Here is a 23564-nt window from a genome sequence, read left to right on the forward strand (position 1 = left end):
CTACAAGGTAAAGCTAGGTACCCGCAACTCAAGCCCCACAGATCCTTCAGGTGCTGGCTTCCGTGTTCTGGGCTCACTCCAGCAGCAAGTTATGACAATCACAGTTGGTATGTACAGAGTACCTTACTTACTAGACACCTGACACTACTGAGCCTGCATAACGTTATCACTGAAACCCCCTCCCCCAACCCCCAGAAAGGCTCCAGAATTTCTACCCCTAATTTACACAGGAGGAAGCAACATTCAGAGAGGAAAAATACCTGGGCTGGAATGTGAACCAAGGGCAAACTCCACTTCACTAGGTGGCCCTTCTCCAACCCCACGAAGGCTCAGGAACATAGAATTCAACTGGTTCTGAAACTCCAGCTGTTTTTTAACAAACGCTTCCCCACCCTCACCCCATCACAGCAGCAGGAGAATCACAGGTCCAACCATGGGGGGAGGGGTGCGCTGCAGAAAGCCAGGGAAAACGGAAGCAGCCGGTGAGGAGCTGGTCAGGTCCCTACCCCCCACGTCCTGGCTCCTGGGAGCATCAAGTTGGGCTGGGCACAAAGGCCTCTCCACTGCCCAGCCACCAGCAGGGAGCTCCATCCAACAGAGGCTGGGGCTCCAGCCAGAGAGCGTGAGAGGAAGCCAGGGCAGGCAGGGGGAGGAAAGGGATGAAAACAGAAGAGACTCTGGTCTGCCACCAAGCCTGGATCCTCCGGCCTGCCTGTGCCAAGTCCAGCTGCCGGGAGCGGGCCTCGCCCATCAAGAGGCTGCCGCCACTCAGACTGGCCTGGCCTTCTTGGCTTTCTTCTGAGACCTCACAGCCTCATCGTGGGCTTTCCGCTTCTCTGCCAGTTTGTTGGCCTGTGAGGAGGAAGGGGGGGGATCAAGCTGTGATTATGGGGTACTTCTCCTCCTACTCAAGGTTGTCCCTTAAAAGCAGAGCTTCCAGGAAAGCTAACTAGGCAAATTACCAGGAGGAAAAACAACTATCTGAACAACCTCAGGCAATACAACAGACTTTTACCTTTGCTTTTAGGGCTCTATTTATTTAATGGGCCCATAACAAGTTAGGAGGATTCCAGGCTCCCAGAGTTGGAAGCAAATGCCCCATTTACCTTCCTCCTTGGGAAAGCTGAGTGCCAGTCAAACCTTCACCGGGCTGCTGGGGAGGGTTCCTCCCCTGGGGCCCATTTGGCAATATCAAACAAAACATACATAAGCCTTTCGACCTGGCAATTCGTGCCTGTGAATGTACCCTGCAGAGACTTCAGAGGGAGGCAGGCATGTGTTCAAGGGTGTTTTCTAAGAATGCCTCAAAATGAAAAACAATCTAATCCTATCTAGAAAACAGGTCACTTTTATGAGGTCATAGCAAGAAATTCACCCTATGGTTAAATGAAAAACAGAGTTCTGGTGTGCAAAAAAATTCAAAAAAAAAAAAAATTTTTTTTTTTTTACAATGAGCATCTGTGGCTTTGTGAACAAGACGAAACAAAATAGAAACCTAACCCAAACCTCCCACAGTCCCTCCTGCTTTATGCACATCTGTTAAGTGGTCATTTGTGAAAGCAGGCCCTGAGTCTGCTGGGACACCTCTGTCCCCAGACGCCAGTAAACTCAGAAACAGCTGGGCCCCAGGGACTGGGCCAGGCCAGGCCAGATGGGCAACCTCAGAAAAAGGCCCAGAGAAAAGGCCCAGAGTCCACGCAGAGGAGAGCCAGATGGCCCCCAAGTTCACCTGTGCAGCCACATCCGGTGGCCACACCTGGCGTCTCAGGCAGGTGGCAGGGACTCACCTCTCGGATTTTGCGTCTCTTGCCGAACATGATCTTGTTGTAAAGGTACTTCTCCCGCTTCTTCATCATCATGATGGCCAGGCGCTTGGCTTCATTTTCCTCCTCCTGGGCCAGCCTCTGCTTGTCCTCCAGCTTCACGGTGCCTTCCATCACTCTGGGCTTCTGGGGACACAGGGCAGACACTTGTGGATGAACGGTCCCTCACCCCCACCAGTCCCCTGGCTCTTGCCCTTCTGGGCCGGGGCTAGCACCAAAGACGGCCAGTGGGGCTGCTTCCCCGGCTGCGCCCTCCCGCCGGCTGCCCAGTACCTTCGCCTCCGTCCTCTGCTCCTCCAGGGCTGCGAGCCGGGCCTCTTCTTCCTTCTCTGAGCCAGCCTCTGCATCTTCCTCCTCCTCCTCTTCATTTTCTCCCCCTTCATCACCATCACCATCACCATCACCATCATCGTCTTCCTCCTCATCCTCCTCTTCAGATTCATCCACATTTCCTATAAAAGGCCAATGACTTCTGAAAACCCTGCGAGCCTCTCCTTGCAGGGCAAGAGCTGGGCCCAGGCACCACGCTCTTCAGCCATGAAGACACTCCAAAGACGGTGCAGGGCTGTCCCAGTTGTGGCTCCCTCTAGCACCTCTCCCCACAGCCCCAGCTGCCTTCAGAGGAAACTCCAGGCCCCCAATCCTGAGCTCTGCCACCTCCTACGTAAATACCCATGACAACTTCCTCCTGCTTGGTTACTCTGAACTTCAAGTAACAGCTGACTGTAGGACACACATGTTCCCTTCTCCTAAGCCTGACTCCAAAGGTTGGTTTAAAGGGCTCTGTGCCCCTGCTGTCCCATTCTCAGGAGCTTGCCACGTTTGTAGCCAAGGAGGGACACAAAGAGGTGAGGCCAAAGAGGCCAAAGCTAGCCTGGAGGAACCCATCTGCCCCATTGCCCGGCCCACTCACCTGGGTGCTCTCCCCGCTGCAGGGCCAACAGCTTCAGCTTCTCGGGAGGGATGTAATCTCCTTCCTTCTCCGACACGAAGGGCGAGAGGTGTGGAGGCAGCTGCACTCCGGGGAAGTAGTCTGCCACGGGGAGGAGGAGCCGGGCGTTCACACAGTCAAACACCCACTGGGGCTGCACATAGTACCTGGAGGCAGACGGGTCACGGAAGCAGCCTGAAGCCCCTCTGCATCTGGGGCTAGAGACAGACCTCCACCCCCAGAAAGCCAAACGGGGAAGACGAGAGCCCTGGGGTCCTACCTGCCGATAACAGGTGTCTGCTGCCCAGGCCGGTCCACGATCTGGTGGGTGATGCAGGAGTCTGTGACATCATACGTGGCCCCAATGCACAGGGACCTGTCCCAGGACACATCCCCCCCAAAGCTCCTACAGGCACAGGGGGAGACCACAAGAGTATTCAGCATCAAGCGTCTGCCCGGGGACCCGGTGGCCCACAAGCTCACCCTCCTGGGACAGGCCTGTCCCCTCCCCTACCCCAGGATCTCCCCCGTCATGGGGCCGACACCTCCAGGGCTGGCCCAGCGGAGGCCTGCCCCAAGCTGGTGAGAAGGTGGTGCCAGCTGCCCCGTGCCGAGTGCCTCCGGCGCGCTCAGGCTGAACGCGCTCCTCACCCACTCTGGTCAATCTGCAGTGTAGCCCTGCAGGGTGGGTGCTGCCACCGTAGATGCTACTGTGGGGCATCCAGGGCGGGACCCAGCCCAGAGCGGGGCAGAGCCGGGGCCGTCAGCCTCCCACCTGATGACGAAGGCCAGGGCCTCGCGGGGCACCTCACGGTTCAGGAAGAACTTTAGGCCCTCAAAAAGTTTCTTGTGCTTTTCCTGTGCCTCCAGCTCCTTCCTGCGGTCCTCCTCCTGCGCAGTCGTCTCCTGCCACGAAAGAGGCTGGGGGACCACAGCAGGAAACTCATCCACCTCAGCCTCCTCCTCCAAAGGCACCACCATGCGGGCCAGACTGGCCCCCAGGGCCGCCAGCTTCTACAGGAAAGAACAGGGCTGCTGCTTGCGGTGGGAGGTCTTGTCTGGGGGCATGGTCAGGGTGGGGAAGGGGGAGCAGTGACAGTTCTGGGAAATCAGTGGGCTTGGGTACCAAGGGCAAGCCCCGAGCCCACCACCCTTCTGCGGGGATGCAGGGCTAGTCCTCTGGAAACTTCTCTCACCTCCATGGAGCTCTCGGAGTCCAATGCATAGGTGTCCTCACTGGCCTTCGCCTCTGTATGGGCCTGACCCTCCAGCTAGGAGGCAGGGGGAAGGTCAGAGGGAGAGGATGCCAGAGCCCCGGCCTCCATGTGGGGAGAGCAGGGCTATGGCCCTTGAACACTGAGAAGAACCTGGGCTGGGCTGGGGTCCTACCTTGGGCGGGTAGTGCAGGTTGAGCGACTGGTAGAGGCGGAAGTTGACGAAGCCCAGCAGAGTGGTATAGAACTCGGTAAAGGTGGCCATGACCCTGTAGTCCACATCTGTCGGGTGCTGGGAGGCACAGGGGACCCGTTGGCAGTGTGGGTGCAGGTAGAGGGGAAAGACAGCACTGACAACCCCCCCAGGAGGGGATTCCAGCCTGCCCAAGGCTCCTCCATGGCGGCCCTGCCTTCAGACCTCTGCCCGAGAAGGGGCTGTGTGGCATGTCCACCACAAGCACTTTGGGGGAGGCTCTGGACAGGGTTCCCCAAGGTTGGGGGCATCCTGAGGCCATTGCCAGATCTCCAAGCCATAAAGAGGAAGAGGAAAGGGACTGGCTGGAGCTCCCCTGTTCCTGCCCCAGCTCCCCACTCATCCTGCAAGTCCCAGCTCAAACCAGACTTCAGTCACAAAGGCGGCCTTCAAAGGCCAGTCTGGTCAGAGCTCACCCTTCTCCACACGTCATCCCACAATCTTCCTTTAAATGTCTTCTCTGGGGCTTGCCTGCTAGCCTCCCCGTGCCTAGCCCCATCTCCAGCCCAGCTGGGAGAGGCAGCCCTGCAGCCGTCTGTCGGCCTGGGTGGATGGAACTCGGCACCCACACACCTTGGCAGGAGCCTTGGGATGGACACTCAATTCAGCGACCCAGTCCCAGGCCCAAGCCAGAGACAAACGCTCAACTTGAGGACCCAGAACAGGACAGAACAGCTGCGTGGCTCAGCCCCAGGAAGCTCTGGCGATATGGCAGGAGAAAAGCTGCCTGCTTGAGGCAAAAGCACACGGCTACCCTCAAAAGCTGCCAACCCAGCAAGCAGGGGACAGGACGGGGCTCATCTCTGCCCCTGAGGAGTTGACAAAGCAAAACAGGGGAAGAATCTGAGAGCCAGACAAAGTCTCGACTCTTGAGCAGCACCATCCCCCACAACCAGGGAGGCTAGCCCAGCCCTGCTGACCCCCCAGGACCTGGGTGGCAGAATATCTTAAACAATGTCAAAATTGGTAGTGATCACAACGTCCCTTTTATGCCAGGCGTGCCGATGACCTTGAGCTGTTTCTCTATTCTGCCATTAGGCAGTGTGAGAGTGCAGGGACCACGAGGTACTCCACCTGTGCGTGCCCCTCCTCACACCTCCGTCCTTCCAAGAGCATCTGCTAGCATGGGAGAAGCATCTGAGAACGAACTCCGTAACTCCCATTTTCTGCAGCACAGTGCCGAGCAGGGCCCCATCACCCCCCGGCCCAGCCCACCCTACTACTTGCCTAGGTTCTACTTCGAGGAGCCCAGCACTAGCTGCTCAGGGGAGGAAAGAGGGCCTCAGTAATGACCCAGGACCGGTCCCCCATCCTCCTGCTGAGAGGAAGTAGTGGCAGTGAGCTGGCCAGAGAGGAAGGAGGAATGGGCGGCCTGTTCCCTTCCCCCAGGGCCAGCTGTGTGGAGGCTAGCCTCCACAGGGCCCTATTCACCACTGGGAGGACATACAAAGACCAGTCTGAGCAGCATAGGGGTGGGACATCAGAGAGAAGGAAAAAGAGGGAGGGCTAGAGACGAAGGGGGCATGGCAAGAAGACAGGAAGGAAGGAGGAGGAGAGGAGGGACGGAACGGGGAAGAGGGAAGGGCCACAGGCTCTGGCACACGTGCCAGCCCCAGAGAGTGGGAAGAGGGGACTGCTGGGGGCCAAGTCGCCTCTCACCCACGGACTGCAGCTTGCCCCCAAACATGTCCGCTAAGGTCAGAGTGGATTCTGGCCTTGGACCCCTGCCAGCCCAGAGTAAAGGGGAGGGGCCCAGATCCCCAGCTCACCCCGCAGCACCTGATAACCTGGTCAGCAAACAGACTGTCCAGCCAGGCTGGTGCATCTGCTGCTCGAGGCACAGGCAGGAGACCGGGCCACATGCAGATCCACAGGACAAGTCAGGCAGGAGAAGAGCCTGGCCGAGACCATATGGGGAACTAGAGGCTAATACTGCCCCAGGAGGAGGCAAAACCAGGGTTTCTCTCTGTGAATCCCTGCCAAAAATACCCAGTCTAAACCCAGATAAATAGGAAGTTGTGCCATGTCCTAATGGCTTCTCATGTACTCACCATCCCCCACCTCACCAAGTCCCCCAGTCGTGGGTGGGAGTCAGGGGAAGCTGAGGACTTAAGCATAGCAGCTTAGCCAAGGCCTGCCTGGCAGCCACGAGCGGCAGAGGGACGATGACTCCATGGCTCTGAAGGTAGGGCTGGGCTCGGCTACTGTCCGAGCTTTGGCAGCTGCTGACTGTTCACTCAGCAATCCCGAAGGGCCAAGCACCGGGCACTTGGAAAGCTTTCTTTCCTTAAATCCTCAGAATAAGACTTAGAAAGTGGAAGTACATCGTTCATTAACTGAGACACAGAGGGATGCAGGACCATGTCCAAGGTCACCCAGCTGGGGAGGACTGCACAAAGGCTGGCTCCAGCTCTATGACACCGTGCGATACACTCCTCACCCCACATCCTACCCTGGCCGCACTCGGGAACCCAGAACGTGCTGGACTATGCAGGACAACAAAACCCCCCTCTGCCCAAGTCCTTATGTCTGTCTAGGAGCCACAGCAGGAGCAACGGCCCAGCACAAGCCCCCGCCTTCACCACGGGTATACTCACGTCATGGGAGAAGGCATAGGGTGTGATCCACACGATGGGCTGCCCCAGCACCTCGGCCTGGTAGTAAATGCCTTTGATGGACAGGAAGACCTGGGGGGACGGGACAGTAGGGTGAAAAGCACTGGGAGGCAGGGCAGGGAGCAGAGTGGTGTCCCCTCCCGCAGGCAGCCCTGGGCTTACCTTGCGCAGGGCGCGGGCAGCAATGACGTAGTGCAGGAACTCCACAGACAGCCGGCGGCACAGCTGAATGGTCTGCACATGGCACTTGCCAGTCCGCGGGAAGGTGGAGAAGAGGAAGCACATAGAGAGGGCATCATCTAGGTCCCGTAGAGCGTCTATGAATGTGGGGTACCTGCATGGCCAGGGGGGCAGTGCTCACAGGCTTGGTCAGCCTGGGCTCCAAGAGGGGCCCTGGACTCCTTGTCCACTCTGTCACCCACCCCAGAGGCCCCATTCCCAAGTAGGCCTTGCCACTCCCACCTCCTAACCACAGAGTTGGGCAATGCCCAGGGACCTGGCAGTGCCAGCTTCCCCACCGCCTTGGAGGAAGCACGGAATGAGGACATGCCCACTTAGCCTGAGGATCAGAGAAATTCCAATTGGGTCCTGAAGACAGCCACTGCCCACCAAGGACTCAGCCTGGACCCACTTCTATTTGTGGTCAAAGAGGGTAGACTGAGTCAGTGGCTCTCTAACTCTTTTCCAAGGTGGGAATTGCAGTTCAAAGCAACTATATCCGGATGTCTAAAACTGAAAGCAGAAAAATGCACTGCTGCCCTAGTGGGTCAAGGCAGAGGATGGGGCCTGCCAGCGCTCGGCAGCACTGATGGCCGGACCACAGGTCACCAGACTGAGTTATGTCTCGTCCCTCATCACCCAGCCCTCTGTCTAGTTTGCACAACCAATTGGACTCAAATGGTAAAAATGTTGGGATTTTTTCAGTCCTGGGCCAGGAAAAGCCAGAGCAAGAAAGCGCCTCCAGGAATCCTGTGACAAATTAGGACGCTTCCAAGAAATGAGCCATCCTTGGCAGGATTCACTACTGCGTGGCTGCCCTACTGAGGGATGGGGGCCTGGGGCATGGAGAGGACACTGGAGCATGTGTAATGACACCCAGATTCCAGTCCCAGTTGTGACCCAGCATGGATCACTGGGCCTCACCCAACCCTGGTGATTTCATTTGGAAAATGACATTGTTGGACAGACTGTTGGTTTAAAATTGGGCTCCTGTAGCTCCCTGGAAACGCCTGGGGACGAGTGGACAGACAGGGCCTCAGGCCTCCCTTCCCTAGCCGGAGTGGCTGTCAGCGCCTCTGGCACCCAAACTGCCTTCCAGGAAGCTTTCTTCTGCTGGCAGTGTTCTGCTGCTTCAAAAAGGGACTCTGAAAGCCACGAGACCAGAGATGGCCAGGGTCCTTCCAGCCCGAGATGCCATCACTCCCTGCAGTGCGCCAGGAGGGGCATCTGGTTTTCTGGTGCGCAGGTGGAAACCTCAACCGGCCCCCTCTGGTGCCTCCAAGTTTCCTCCCTCTACACCTCACGCACAAACCCACGCCGGGCCGGGACCTTTGTAGAAAAAGCACGAACTATTTCTGAGCCACCTGGTTTTCTGTAAGGGATGGCTAAGGAGATGGGGGTGACAGAGATTTGGAACACCATAACCACACTGCCACCTGGTGTGGGCATGAATCCAGACACAGGGCTTTTTCCTAGTGTAAGTTGTGCATTTGCTCCACACGACAGCTGTGTGTCGCAGGCGGGACAGGAGCTATCGTCTCTCTCTGAGAGGAAGACGTGCTCAGAGCAGGAACTGTTCTCAGGCCACCCCGCCTGCAGGCTGCAGAGCTGTGGTGAGAACACATGTCGGGCTCCCAGGCCAGAGCTCTCTCCATGCTAGCCCATGGCTGGCCTGACTCAGTGATGCCCAGTCCATCCAGCCCGGAGCAAGTGTTTCCAGGCCGTCGGACCCTAAGGGAAGATGGACGTTCATTAGCGCGGGGTTTCTGAATCTTACTACCACTGACAATTTGGGCCAGGCTGTTCTGTGTGGCGGGGACTATCCCATGCACTGTAGGGTGTTCAGCAGCTTCCCTGGTCTTTACCCATTAAACACCAGTAGGACTCCTTCCCCTGCCCCACATCCAAGTCATGAGAACTCCAAGTGTCTCTAGACATTGCCAAATTGTCTCCTGGGGGCCAAAACTGCTACTGGTTAAGAACCACTGACTTAGCCAATGGATGAGTGGGACTACTGAGAAGGCTGGGCAAGAACACTTTAGATCAGAGGCACCCAGGGGCGCCTAGGTGGCTTAGTCGGTAAGCGTCCGCCTTTGGCTCAGGTCATGATCCCAGGGTCCTAGGATCAAGCTCTGCATCAGGCTCTCTGCTCAGCGGGGAGCCTGCTTCTCCCTCTCCCTCTACTGCTTCCCCTGCTTGTGCTCTCCGACGAATAAACAAAATCTTAAAAAAAAAAAAAAAGATCAGAGGCACCCAGCCACATCTGCCACGTCTGCCCCAGGTGCCTGGGTGCAATCCCAGAACTCTGGCTCTCAATCACCACAGGGCCTTTGCATCTGCTGTTTCCTCTGCTTGGACCATATTTCCCTTGGCTGGCTCAAATGTCTGCCCCCAGACACCTCCTCTGACAAACCTGTAGGTAACATATGTCCCCCAGGTACCTTCATGCAGTTAGCATCCCACATGGCACTTGCTGTGACTTGCAATCATTCTAGCCATTTGCTTTTTTTGGTCTGCTTCCTCCAAAAGGATGCCAGCAACTTGAGCAGGGTCCTGGTCTTGGTCCCAGTGCTAGGACTGAGTCCCCAACTCACCGCTCCTTTACAATGTGGTCAAGTTTGTAGTTGGGCTTGTTGTCCTTCAGACGCTCCACAGTGTTCCACTCACTCTTCCCATAGGCCTTCCGGAGCTTCCGGACAAACACCTGGGAGAGAGGAAGAGATCACTGATGCTGGGGCCAAGGGCTCCTGGAGACCACTCTTCCACCAAAGAGGGATACATGGGGCGGGAGGACTCTCAAGGCCTCCTGAGACTGACCACAGCTGTCTGATTGTGCCATCTGATCCCCTCAGCCTGGGATGGATAAAGTGAACTCCAAAACACATCAAAACTGAACCACACGGATGAGCAGAGCCAGCCTGCTGCACCCCTGTGATGGATGACCAGAGATAACCACTCACATGTGCTGACTCCACACGTTTACATGAAAACATCATGTTTTCAGCCCTATTTTCCAACTGAGGCCAAGTGACTTGCCAGCAAGGCAGCTCAGGACCAGGAAAGCTGGCCTTCACTCTGAGCACCAGTCTGTGTGGGCGTGAAACAAGCTATGGGTCCATACGTGGGGCTAGGTGACACAGGAAAATGCAGCTGAGGCTAGGCATGGGCCCAGAAGGCCCTCCAAACCAACTGATGTCTTCCCTATAAGTACTTTCGGTCCAGCCTGCCCTTGGTGCTCTTTAGAGGCTCTAAGGCTGCCTCTGTTGAAGAGCCAAGATAGCCGTTTCCCACCACGGGCCCACTTCCAATGCAGTGAGTTTAGGTAGTTAAAAAAAACCCAGCAGCAAAATAGAGCCAGCCACCTACATCCCGGACTTGGAGAAGAGGGCCAGGAACAGGTGCTGGCCAGTCTCCTGTGGCCACCAGGTGGCGCCTCACCCCTCCCAGCCCAGGTCTCAGTCTGGCCCTGCTTCTCCGCAAAGGCTTCAGTAACAGCACTCTACTTTCGCTTATCAGCATTTGGTCCAATGAGGTTTCTATTTTCCCTGTGGTATTTAAGCATTTAATGGTTTCTATTTATGGAATGGAAAGCTTGGTCTCCTGGGAGCAATTCCAGAAAGAACTTGAAAAGGAGCAGTTTCTTCGGGCAGAGAAGAATACACCAAAGAGCCCCCGAGATAGTACCATCTTTGCATCTTTGCTTCAAAGGCAATAAATTTACTTTGCAAAAGAACCAGGGGAAAGGTACAACAGGTAAAGCATTAATCATTTGCCAGGTTCTGTGCAAATGACTTCCACACATGATCTCAGTTAATCCTCGAGACATTCCTCTGAGGTAGAATCACCTCACCCTTCTTGCTCAGAGAGGTTAAAAGATCTGCCCAAGGTCACAGTTGGTGGGTCACAGAGCAGCGATGAACGTCCAGACCCTAGAGGTCCGGTCTCACCTTGTATTCCCGAAACTTGTTGACGATGGGTTCATGGAGGAGGAACTTGATGTCTTTAAGAAGGTAAAAAGTTCGGGCCGCTGTGGAGCCCTTGTTAACCTTCTTCTTATGTTTGGGTTCATGGGGGTAAATGCCCTTCAAGATGCACAGCCGCCTGGAAGATAAAGGCCACTCCTTCTGTCAGTAAACGTGCCCAGCACTGGCTACACCAGGCCTGCAAAATAGCAGTGAACAGAGAAAACAGGGGCCCTGCCCTTGGAGAATTCATGTCCCTGTGCAGGATCTGACAATCACAAGCCCCCGGAAATCACCTAATGTAGATTGTCACACGCACCAGAAAGCAAACAATCCGGATGCTGACAGGGGCCAGATGGCAGGTACCCCTTTTAGCAAGGAGAGTCAGAAAAGGCCTTCCTGAGAAACCGACATTTCAGCCATATAAAAGGTAGAGGGAAAAGCATCTTAGAAGGAGAAGCTATAAGGGTAGAAAATGCTGGGTGACCAAAAGTGGGCCACACAGCAGGGCCCACAGGCTATGGAAAACTATGGATTTGACTCTACAAGGAGCTGAGAACCCCTAGCTGCAGGATAAGGGGTCTCTTCTGCCAGAAGGGAGGGGATGGGTGACAAGGACCCAGCCAGAGAGCAGCAATGCACTGTTAACAGCGGGCCCATTCTGATGACCCAGAGTGGCATGACCCATTCTCCAGCTTCCCCACAGACCCACCCCTGACAAAGCAGAGCTCATTATAGCAAAGCCAGACAAGAAAGAGGAGGGCTATCAGAATTCTAGACAGTTTGTGGGAGCGCAGGTAAGACAGGGATGCGACTGAGTTTTCACCATCACTGAGTATGACTCATGGCCCAGGCACCCCCCCCACCCCCCGCAGTTCCCCTATTCCACTTCTGTCCAACCTCACCTGAAGTCAGCCAGGCTCAGCTGCAGCTTCTTCCGGGCTTTGTTTCGGGTGATGTAGTTGGTGGCAGAGCCTCGTTCATACTTGGGAAGAAAAAAACCAATTGACCATTAGCAGTGATTGCAGTGATGACATCAATTTCAGGGCATGCCTCATGCCAGAGGCAACGATCAGTGTGGACAAGTAGCCAAGAGGCTTCTGGGACATGAAATGCTATAGGGAGGGAGTCCACCCGCCTGAACAAGCTCTCCTGCACTGTCCTTGCAGTAACCAGTGTAATGGATACACACATCTGCAAGATCTGGGGACCACAAGGTTGCTTCGGATCAGCAATCCCAAGCACTTGGTAGTGACTCTAAGTACTGGCCATCATGATTAGTGATTTCCACACATTATTTCATTTAATCCTCACAACACTGTGGCATGGGTGCCATTAAAATTCCCATTTTACTGAGAATAAACAGGCTCAGTGAAATAACCTATCTAGGTCACATAGATTTTAAGGGCTGGCATTCAAACCTAGGTCTGAGTCCTGAGCCTCAGTCCCTAACCCCCTAAGACAGTTTTTTCAACTTTTTCATTATAACCAACCCTTACCATCAAAAGCCTTTTTAGACTGTTTCCCCCCTTAATTGTTCCCTCTCACAGCCCCATGAAATGTTAGTACTACGGACATACCAAAGATCTGTTATGTAATGCAGTCTTTTTTGTTTGTTTGTTTTAAAGATCTTGTTTATTTATTTTAGAGAGGAGAGAGCCAGAGAGAGCTCTCGAGGTGCAGAGGAAGAGACTCTCCAGCCTCGCTGAGGGCAGAGCCCGGATGACCCTGAGATCACAACCTGAGACGAAGTCAAGAGTCAGAAGCTTCATCAACAGAGCCACCCAGGTGCTCCTGTAATGTGGTCTTCTAAAGGGCCACAAATCATTGAAATATCTAAGACCCCTTCAACTAATTCTTGTTCCCTTGTGGGTGACATCCAGTTGACAATGCATGCTCTAAGCCAAAGCCTCTCCCCTCCACCATTCATCCATTCATTCATTCAACAGAAAATAAGAAGACCTCTACTATGTTCCACGTATTAAGCTAGATGCTATGAGGGCAACGAAGACAGAAGGCCTGGTTTCTACCTACCCCCAAGGAGCATACTGTCTGATGCAACCATGTGGATGTCTGTAGTGCCAAAATGCTGCCTCATGTTTGCATCTCTGCATCAATGGTAAAGAGTAGCAGTGCACTGTACCAACAATGTGTTTTCCAAACAAGATCATTCTCTGCAGTAAGGCAGCAGGGGACCTTGATGGCCAGGTCTAGCTCTAAAGAGATAAACCCCCTGAAGAGTATGTTTATGACCCCCCCCCACCTTCTGATCACCCCGTCACAAAATACACTCTTCATTTATTCTTTCCTCCAGAAATTGTCTACTGGGGCTACAAAGATGAGCTTCAGACTGTCTCAGAAAGTTAGGTCTTCACTAAAAGTGTTATCCATTGCCTTACATTACACATACGTCTGTCATCATGCTTATCCTTTTAAACATCAAGTAGATAAATAGTTCTCAACTAGGGTCATTTTATTCCTTGGGTGTGCGTGGGATGGAGGGAAGGGAATTAGGCATTTTGGACTGTTGAGTACCAGTGGCACCTAGTGTGTAAAAAGTTAGGATGCTACTGAATACGCTATGATGCACAGGACAGCCCCCTCTACGATACAGCGTTATCTGCTTCGGCGCACCGGGGTGGCTCAGTCGGTTAAATGTCTGCCTTAGGCTTGGGTCGTGATCCCAGGGTCCTGGGATGGAGCCGTGAATCGGGCTCCTTGCTCAGCAGGGAACCTGCTTCTCCCTCTCTGCTGCCTGCCACGACCCCTGCTTGTGCTTTCTCTGTCCAAAAAAACCCCAAAAAACAAAAACAAAACAAAACACGTTATCTGGCTCAAAATGCTTGTGAAACCCAGTATTAAAAACTGTCGTGATTTGTTTACACAGCAGCATCTGTGCTGCAAGGGAAGATTTTCTATCTTATATCTTTGCAATTCCAAACAACTAGCACTTACTGGTTGTTCAATAGTATGTGGGTTAAACATAAACATGCAACAGAAACTTTTAATCTGAAGGAAACAGGAGGCAGCTATCTTCCTCACCTTCATCCCTTCCCCAGTCTTTTCATACCACCAAGATGATTGTCTATACAGCAACAAGAGATCCCTGAAAAACCCACCATGGTACTTCCCCTTTAGTTAAGGCCTACTGCACTTGGAATAAAATCAAAGCTCCTCCCAGTGGCTCCACAGGCCTTGCACATCTGGTCCCTATCTAACCTCAACCTCACCAAATGCCATTCTTCACTTGGTTTACTATACCTGTGCAATTTCTTGCACGCAGAAAGCCTTTGTTCCTAACGGTCTCGGCACTGAACTTCCCCTGCCAGCTTTGCTCGCTTAAGTACTTCCATGGCCCAGAACCCATCTGGGATCTTCTGATCTTTCAGATTTCAGCTTAAATGTTGAGTCAGAGAAACCTTCCAACACTAACTGAAGTAAGTATTCTTTTATATTCTCCATCCTTATCTTTCACATTATATTTAACAATCTGTGACCGTTTTTACTTGGTTGTTTAGTGTTTTTCCCCACTAGAAAGAGTTCGGGAAGGCAGGGACCACACTTGATTGTTTATGTTTCCCTCCCCAGTGTCCAAGGCAGGTTCAACCGAGAAGGGATAACAAGTTTTGGAGATGATAAACTTGACGTTATGGTAAACTTTACATAATGTTCATTACTGTTTCAGTAAACAGTTGTCTTTCGGCCCGGTCTGCATTTGGGGTGAGGCTTTCTTTGGCAACTCCCAACTTTCTTTTACAGCCCTACTCCAAAGTTCTTTCCTGGACTTCATCGGACGAGCACTGCCATCCTCGCCCAACCTCGGACCCCTTTTCATAGCTGTCTCTCATCCCGTTGATCCCAGCCGTTTCTGAACGCACGAGTGGCCACGGCCTAGAAAGGTGAGGTTCCCTGGCTCCCTCGCTCCCACCTCCCTCCCCGCCCCTCTCTCCCCAGCGCCACCCCGTCCGGGCTTCGGCCCCACTCACCTTCTTCTTCTCTAGGCCTCCCATAGCTCCACGCTGAAGGGTCTACGAGCGCCGCGCGGACGGACAGCGCCACTTCCTTCCGCACGTGCCCTGCCTAGGGCCCCGAGGCCCCCACGCCGCGGTTCTGAGCGGGCTGCCCGATGAGGTGCCTGAACAAGTCTACGAAAATATTCGGCTTTCCGCCTCGAAATTTACAACTGAACTTTCTGAAAAAAAAAAAAAACCATTGAGATCAGTCTTTAGAGTTCTTTCTATCTGTGGACGTATTACAAGCAGTTATAATGTTTAAAGAAACGCAGCTATTCAGGCGTTTCTATAACCATCCTGGTGACGATCGGCGAACTTTATGAGCCCCGTTGCATGTTGGGATGGAGGGTGGCGGAAGACTTAGCGACAGCGCAGTACCTTCTGGGATGCAGGCGACAGCCACACTCTGAGGTAAGTGACGGTCTGTGGTGTCACGGTAACGGTTGCGAGGCGCCCTCGGAACTAGGCTCCTCCGGAGGAAAAGCGGCCGCCAGGGGCGCTGAGTGAGGCTGGGCTGTGTTCCCCGCCGGGCGCTTGTGTCTTTCCCTTTGGCTCTTAGGGGGATGAAGTACATCAAAAACAGACTTTTTTCCTCAGAGAAAAGTACAGTGACCCGAGAGGCCCCTTATATGTTCTGAGCCTTAAAGATAAATTGAAAAATGACAAAGGCGAAGCAGAGGTATAGAACTTGTGGTATATTTTAAATGTACATTGAGGGGCGCCTGGGTGGCTCAGCCGTTAAGCGTCTGCCTTCGGCTCAGGTCATGATCCCAGGGTCCTGGGATTGAGCCCCGCATCGGGCTCCCTGCTCGGCGGGAAGCCTGCTTTTCCCTCTCCCACTCCCTTTGCTTGTGTTCCCTTTCTTGCTGTCTCTGTCAAATAAAATCTTAAAAAATAATAAGAAAAATGTACATTCAGAGCGTTTGAGCTTCATATATATATATATATATATGTATTACTTTCTGTTTTGTGTTGCTCAAAGGATAATTACAACGTTTATACAAATATTCACACCACCTTGGGATGGTGTGTGATATGGAGAACAAAGGCGAAAGAAATATAGGAAAAAAATTAAATTTCCTTATAATGTACAGCCCATTGACAAGTACTTAAGACAGACAGGGTGACTCCTCCAAGGAACTCAGCTGCCTCAACGATAATACTTTGCTAGAAGTGAAAGGCAACCTTTACTTCACATTAGCCCAACCTCCAGGATCTTGTAAATCTTCTTTAACATATGAAAACCTCTTTGGAAACTTCTTTTATCTCTACCCCCCCCCCAATATGTATGTTAGTAATTGATGTACATCTGAAGGGTCTCATGACTAATATTCTACTAGACGGTAGTAAATGACCCCTCAATGTCCTGGAAACCTTGCTTCCAAATTCCTTAGGGACTTACGCTATCCCTAATCCCCTCCAACTTGAAAGTACATCATCAGCCACTCCTCAGGACCTCAATGCAGCTCCTTCTGCCCATGGGTCCTGTCCCTGTGCTTTAACAAAATCACGTTTTTTGCAAGGTAAAACATCTCAAGAATTCTTTCTTAACCATTCCCTCCAGACCCCAACAAATCACATCATTTTGGTGTCCCAGCATGCGCCCAATCTTCTCATCTGGACTCAGCCTTGGTGCAAATTTTCTCTTCTCTTCCTTTCATTTCAGGGGCTTTTCAAGGAGTACGGTCTTATTGGAACACTTTCATGTCTATTGCTCAGGCGGCGGTCTTCTGGCTCATGGCTGCTGTACGGGAAGTAAAAGGCCTGCCTTTTGGCTGGAAGTTAGTCCCCTGGCCAGAATGGTAATAAGACCCAGAAACTTGATGTCCTCTCTTCATTTCTGTCCTTATACAAAGTTGTCTTTTTGGGGGGACGGGGACATGGGAGAGCCACCTAAGTCACTAGGACAGCTGCCAGTCTTAAGACTCCTATGTGAGGTTTCCTCCTCATTGGTCTAATGTGGTCCCCTCCACAGCTCTGGTCATGCCACTTCTGGCCGTGAGACCTCCATTTGGAAGCTAGCCAAAACCAGTACCCGCCCAATTGAATTAAAACCCAACCCAGGATATTTCCTTTGGAAATGAGCTGTAAGGCTACATGCTTTAGAATGTCACTTAGATCATGATGGATTTCTACCTTAACTCTTTTCCATCAATGTCCCCTATCAACTACTTAAATTACAAAATTGGGTAATTTCCCCTTGTAAAGCTTTTCTAGTGTTTTCCGTGGGTTAAAAAGGGCGCATTCTTCATGGCAACGGAAGGCATGGGATGGCATCTCCGTCCATACACTGGCAGCCATTTGTAGTCTAGAATGCAGTGGGGAAGCAGGGGGATGCTGGCACCCCTCCTACAGGGCAGGGTGGTGATCATAGGGATTTCATTCGAGGGACACCTCGGGTCACTTTGACACCTGGAACTTCTGACATATCCTGCGTGGGAAGCCCCCCGGAGTCAGGATGGGGGGCAGATTTTCTTGGCAATGGACCTTCTCTTCTTCAGTTCCCAAGGACTCTCCCTTGGAATGCCTTTTAACCCACTGGAAATAATTCGGATTGCAAAATTTAGGAAAGGACTGGTCTGTAACACTGTATGGCCTCAGTATGGTCTATCAGTTAGATCTCTTCTGCGAGAAACAGGGGAAAGAGACGGAGGTATCATAGGTCCAAGCCTTCATGGCTCAAAATCAGGACCCGGACCTAAGGGCCTGTTGCAGAATGTGTTTGGCTTCAAACCAGACTGATAAACTCCCTCCTGACGTACTGAATGATAATTATCTAAATAGGCCTCCTCCTGATCAATCCAGGTTGCTGGAAGAAACACAGGCTATCCCTAACAAAGGGAATGCTGATCCTCTCTTACTCTTCCTCCTCCTGATAGATGTGGGAGCCTCTCCTTCATTCATTTTCCAGATTAATGGCTGTGATAATTGGAGCCGACTGTGGTTAGTCTACCTTGGGATGGGAACTTTAAGGAATATTTCCCCAGCAGCTGCTGAAATCTCCTTTTGTTTTGAGGAAGTTCCCTGTCTTCAGACGTGAACTGCATATTCCCCTTTGTTGGCAGAAAAAAACACGGTGTCTGTTCATCTGTCTGAGCTGACAAGCTGTAGAACCAGGAGTCCTCTTCTCTGCCCGCACGTCACCTCTTCTGCCTCCCCCTCCTCCTGTTCCTGCACCACTTTGGGTGCCGCCTGCATAACTAGTTCCTATACCATCCTCAGTGCCTCTGCACCGCACCATTGGCTGCTTCTCCTCCCCTCACCATCAAGGAGCAAAGAGCACCCCCTTGGATTTAACATCACCCACTTCAAATTTCCCCACCGGTGCCCTGGGTAAAAATTAACAACGAGGAACAAATTGATTGACCTTTAAATGAAGCCAGGTGGAACACAATTCAGTATTTAAACTAATTTAAGTTTGTTGGTTTAATTAAGATAGGCACGTCTTTAAGTTATCAACATTAAATCTGAAACTTTTATTCTACCAAGGCTGACTGAAGGTCAGATAAGCTCGTATTTATCTCTGTTGGAATTTGTCAGCAAAAAATAACTTAAATGATGGTTAATTTTGTCTGTCTCAAAGTTTTCATGCGTAATTGTTAAGATAGCTTTCAAAGTCTGAAACTTTAAAGTTTTGCTTGGATGGTAAATTGGAATTGAATTCATTGGACATCTAAGTCTTTTCCAAATGAGATAAAATATTAAAACCTTGATTACTGAACGTACGTTTGTGATTTTGCCTTCTTATTGCAGAGAAACTAAGGATATCTGAGTCTCTTGTTAAACATGCTTTGTGTTTAATTGATTCATAAATCTGCCATCTAAAGAATTCTGGTATAACAGTTCACTGTTGGTTACTAATTAGTTTCCACTGGAGACTAAGATTTCTTAGATTTAAAATTCTGCTAAATATAATTAAGACTGGTGGAAATAGGAAAAGCAACACGTAAGAAAGGTACAAGGAATGGGAATACATTTTTATTGAAGGAAAAAGAAAGTAATTTAGTCCTAAAATGAGACTGGTTGTTTGAAAAGGCTTGAGACAGAATTCGAATGCAAAGGAAAGTTGTAGAAGGTTTGTGAAGGGAAATCTTTGGAAAGGAATTTTATATGTGGTCAGGACAAAGATTGAAATGAATGGATTTTAAAAGTACACAGGTATAGGGATGCCTGGGTGGCTCAGTCGGTTAAGTGTGTCTGCCTTGGGCTCTGGTCATGACCCCAGGATCCTGGCATTGAGCCCCGCATTGGGCTACCTTCTTGGTGGGGAGTCTGCTTCTCCCTCTCTGCCACTGCCCCTGCTCATGCTCTCTCTCTGATAAATAAGTAAAATCTTTTAAAAAAAAAAAATACACTGGTATAAGACTGAAATTCTGCTTTGTCTCTGTTAAAAAGAGTTTTCTTGGATTCCTGGTCTACTCCTGATAAGCAAATGTAAACAAAGTTGTTTTTTCTTTATCTGCCCAGAAAAACCAGTTTCTGTGCTTTATCAGGTCTGTAATCCTATTTAGGCATGTGCTTTCAAACTTTCTGAGGTTTTTAAACAAACATCCAACGAAGTCTCTGACTTGTTTATTTGGTATGTTATGTTCTGGTATAAGATCATCACTCAATATTCTGATTATAGAAATGTTATATGTCACAGAAATAACTGAATTTCCTTGTCAGCTACATCGTAATGAACTCTCAGAACTTTAACCATTTCCATTTTTGAGTCTTTTGTCATTTATAGTTATTGTTCTTATTCCCTTATAAAACGTGTTTCATCTTCAAGGAGATTCATTAAAAGGGCTTTTAGGACAAATACAGTTATTCGCTATCTTCAAGATCATAAAACTGAAATGGTTAAGAAATTCCGGAGCTAACTAAAGAGCTGCATTCAAACTGAACAAGAATTGGTAACATGGGACTAAATGAATTGAGGAACATGACTATAGTTTTTAACTCTTGTTTGAAACATTGCTGGTTCTCTAATGTTTGCTCTTCCAAACTTTCTCTTAAGATATCTAGGACTTACAGAAATATGTTTTCTTATAAGGGATAAAGTATTCATTTGTGTATATGAAGAGATATATATGTAAGAGATAAAGTGTTCGTATATATAAGGAATAAAGTATTCATTTGTGAACAGATTAAAACATTTAACTTTCTACCTGAACCCTCTGAAATTCAAAAACTCTCAGTGAGTATTTTCTTTCCTGGCAATCATAGTTACTTGCATAAGTTCAATACAAGTCTGTTCTCCTTGTAACAGGACACCATTGGAAACACTGGTTATTTTACCAAGGCTTCGACTGGGATGTCATATTTGAGAGAGACGTGCATAGACTCAAATATTACCAGACAGCTTTAAGGAACTGAGGTTGACATTATGAAACATGGAGCCATAAAGCACCTTGGAAATGTTGCTTACACCTTGCTTACAGAATTCTCAGCAGCCTTACCAGATTAGTAAAGAACGTCACTTCCTGGCAGGTGCAAGAAATTCAGGGTATTTTAGGGCCCTCGAGAAGAGGAATTTGTCCAAATCTACAGGTATTGCAGGCATGTCTGATGACAAATATTTGGCTTGGCTTCTGGCCCAGGGAGGCTACTAAAAGTTCAGTCTAGATTTCTTTCGAAGAGTTCCAGCAAAGCAAATTTTGAAAGATCTATGTGGTCAATCACTATTCTTACTCAGCTTGTGTAAATAATTAGGCCAAGTTTGTTAAAATTGGACTTGTTTTTCAAACGAATTACTCTTGATTTGGCTATCTCTAGAAATAAGGGTAATTACAGAAAATTGTTTCAATAACACACCCTTGCAGTGTTAAATTCTAGTTCTAATTGTCTTTGAATGTTGTTTGCCTAAGCTAGACAACTTGAGGTAAACTTCAGGGAAATTGCCACAATAGCTCATGTATACAATCTTCTTGTTATTCTGTGGGGATGATAACAGGACCCCATGCGCATATGATTATTTGAACTGCTGGAAATTGGACTAGATTCCCCAACAATTGTGTAACTCAGCTGTCACCTTGACCATTCTGTGTGGCTGGGATGATAAAATCATTCCTTAAAAGCCAGAGTGTACCCCACTCTGCGGGATTAACTATGGACTTAGGGAAATAATGGAGGCTATCACCAGGAGTATGCTCACAAATCATTATTCTCCAGGCCACTGATTGGTTTGCTACTGACTGAACAAGGAAGCCCAAAACTAGACGGCTGGCTCCTAAGGCCTAAGGGGACCCAATAGCTTGCAGCTCTAACTTGTGGTCATGGCTTCCCGCAGGCTGGATAGGCCTCTTTACTCTGGGTTTTGCCTGGATGCACAGACACATTAAAACCATTACCAACCAGCCAAACTTGCAAAAAAAATTTTTTTTAAGATTTTATTTATTTATTTGACAGAGACCGCCAGCGAGAGAGGGAACACAAGCAGGGGGAGTGGGAGAGGAAGAAGCAGGCTCCCAGCAGAAGAGCCTGATGTGGGGCTCGATCCCAGAATGCTGGGATCATGCCCTGAGCTGAAGGCAGACGCTTAACGACTGCGCCACCCAGGCGCCCCTAAACTTGCAAATTTAAAACAATGGTGGACACATTCTGTATTTAATTGGTATGAACACCTAGCATCCTTCTTTAGGACTAGAGAATGTCATTTGGCACATGAAAGCTCTTAAAAAAGTACACGGTCAGAGCCCTAAATGATACTCAAAATAGCATTTACCTATTAAATACTGAAGTAACACAAACGCATAAAGCAGTTTTACAAACTAGAATGGCATTATATGTTTTAACTGTGCACAAGGTATAACTTGTGCTAGCATAAAAACAGAATGCCACCTATACTTCCAGATTACCCCCAAAATATTTCTGGGTTTCTGACATGAGTACTCAAATTGGCACTTTCATTTCAGTGTATTCCTTGATCCTTATGTATTTCAATGATCCTTATGTATGGATCTCCCTAAGTGGAAAGGATCATCCATGGGCTTGAAATTATAGCAGTAAAGAGGATAAAGTGTTCATATACGTAAGGAATAAAGTATTCATTTGTGAACACATTGAAACATTTAACTTTCTCTCTACCTGAACCCTCTGAAATTAAGAAAGTCACAATGAGTATTTTTTTTTTCTGGCCATCTTAGTTATTTGCATAAGTTCAATAAGAATCTGTTCTCCTTGTAACAGGACAAGGAGTCTTTCCCCTAGGTAGGGAAGCTGCAGGATCGTGGAGCCCAAAGCTCAAGAAAGAATTCTTGAGACTTTTTATGGTATGAAAAAGGTGATTTCGTTAAAGCACAGGGACGGGCCCCATGGGCAGGAAGAGCTGCGTTATAAATGTGGGGAGTAACTGATCATATACGGTTTTCTATCCTATGGAGGGGAATGTGACCTTAGGGCTCCAGGAATTTGAGTCTATGGGTTTCTGGAGGCCTATTCTCAAGATGTGTTTATCTCGTAAATCATTAAGACAGTGACAAACTGATGGAGTTTCATGTTCTTCATGACTGTGACCTTTATCAGTTGACCATTGGCTTTTTCCTTCCTTTATTCTTGGTCAGTCATGAGTGCCTGAGAAATATTACAATATCCCATTTGATAAGGGAGCAAAGGCAAGCTGAGAGCAAAGCACGAGCTAACACCCTGCAACCTCCACCCCCTAGGTGGGATCTGTGTGACATTTCTTTTTCTTTAAGATTTTATTTATATGATAGAGCATGCAGGCGCACAAGCGGGGGAGTGGCAGAGGGAGAGGGAGAAGCAGGCTCCCGACTGAGCAGGGAGCCCGGACGCGGGGCTCGTTCTCAGGACGCTGGGATCATGACCTGAGCCGAAGGCAGCCGTTTAATGACTGAGCCATGTGTGATATTCCTAAGCACTCCTGGCTGCCCAAGAGCAAGGAAAAGGATAAAATAAATTGTTAACTGATAGAGATCGCAGTCATGCAGGACATGAGTCTCCATCATTTGCAACTATCTTTAATAATTTAATCTATAGACTCAGTTTCCTGGACCTAACATCACCCTCCCCTCCACAGGATAGAATCTTTTATGATCAGTCTATCCTCACACTTAGAATGCAGCCCTTTCTGCCCATGAATCCTATCCCCATGCTATAATAAAAACACACCTTTTGCATAGAAAACGTCTCAACAATTCTTTCTTGGCCTTTGGCTCCTGAACCCTACTTCAAACCACATCACCACTCCCACCTTGGGGGTGTGGGTATATGGAGTATCAGTTTAACCTTTTGCCTCAGCTTGCCTTTTCTTATTTCATCATTTCCCCCCTGAGCAATTCTGACCCTTAAATTTTTTTAGACTTTATTTATTAGAAAGAGAGAGAGTAGGAGGAGGAGCAGAGGGAGAGGGAGTGGGGAAGAATCTCAAGCAGACTCCGTGCTGAATGCAGAGCCTGATAGGGGGCTCGATCTTACGACCCTGAGATCACGACCTGAGCCAAAACCAAGAGTTGGATGCTTAACTGAGCCACCCAGGTGCCCCAACCCTTAAATCTTCAAGGTTGTTGAAGGCAGAAGGTCTCATCATC

At 49.9% G+C, this 23564-nt stretch overlaps 1 protein-coding gene and 1 long non-coding RNA gene across 2 annotated transcripts; one reads left to right on the forward strand and one right to left on the reverse strand.

The window, feature by feature from the left end:
• Window positions 1-355: 355 nt before the first annotated feature.
• On the reverse strand, window positions 356-15148 carry PES1 (pescadillo ribosomal biogenesis factor 1). Its single transcript, XM_008710613.2, has 14 exons — window positions 15004-15148; window positions 11923-12002; window positions 11003-11156; window positions 9650-9759; window positions 6999-7170; window positions 6819-6908; window positions 4144-4260; window positions 3951-4025; window positions 3530-3768; window positions 3035-3160; window positions 2737-2921; window positions 2097-2275; window positions 1788-1949; window positions 356-852 (listed from the first exon to the last, which is right to left on the reverse strand). The coding sequence occupies exons 1-14, from the start codon at window positions 15025-15027 to the stop codon at window positions 769-771; spliced, it is 1797 nt and encodes a 598-aa protein (XP_008708835.1). The 5' UTR covers window positions 15028-15148; the 3' UTR covers window positions 356-768.
• A 220-nt stretch (window positions 15149-15368) lies between these two features.
• Window positions 15369-18747, forward strand: LOC103681098. The gene is made up of 3 exons (XR_573237.2): window positions 15369-15441; window positions 16697-16832; window positions 18096-18747. It is a non-coding gene; the product is annotated as an uncharacterized LOC103681098 (long non-coding RNA).
• The last annotated feature ends 4817 nt before the right edge of the window (window positions 18748-23564 follow it).

The sequence above is a fragment of the Ursus maritimus genome, unplaced genomic scaffold, assembly GCF_017311325.1.
Source record: "Ursus maritimus isolate PB19 unplaced genomic scaffold, ASM1731132v1 scaffold_33, whole genome shotgun sequence".
Classification (NCBI taxonomy): domain Eukaryota; kingdom Metazoa; phylum Chordata; class Mammalia; order Carnivora; family Ursidae; genus Ursus; species Ursus maritimus.

What these genes read in the sequence shown, in the direction of transcription:
- PES1 (XM_008710613.2), bottom strand. Translation starts at nt 15,027, where the DNA reads ATGGGAGGCCTAGAGAAGAAGAAG. An exon ending in GAGGCCTAGAGAAGAAGAAG is followed by an intron (nt 12,003 to 15,003) that starts GTGAGTGGGGCC and finishes TTTCTTCCCAAG; the next exon opens with TATGAACGAGGCTCTGCCAC. An exon ending in CTGAGCCTGGCTGACTTCAG is followed by an intron (nt 11,157 to 11,922) that starts GTGAGGTTGGAC and finishes TTTATCTTCCAG; the next exon opens with GCGGCTGTGCATCTTGAAGG.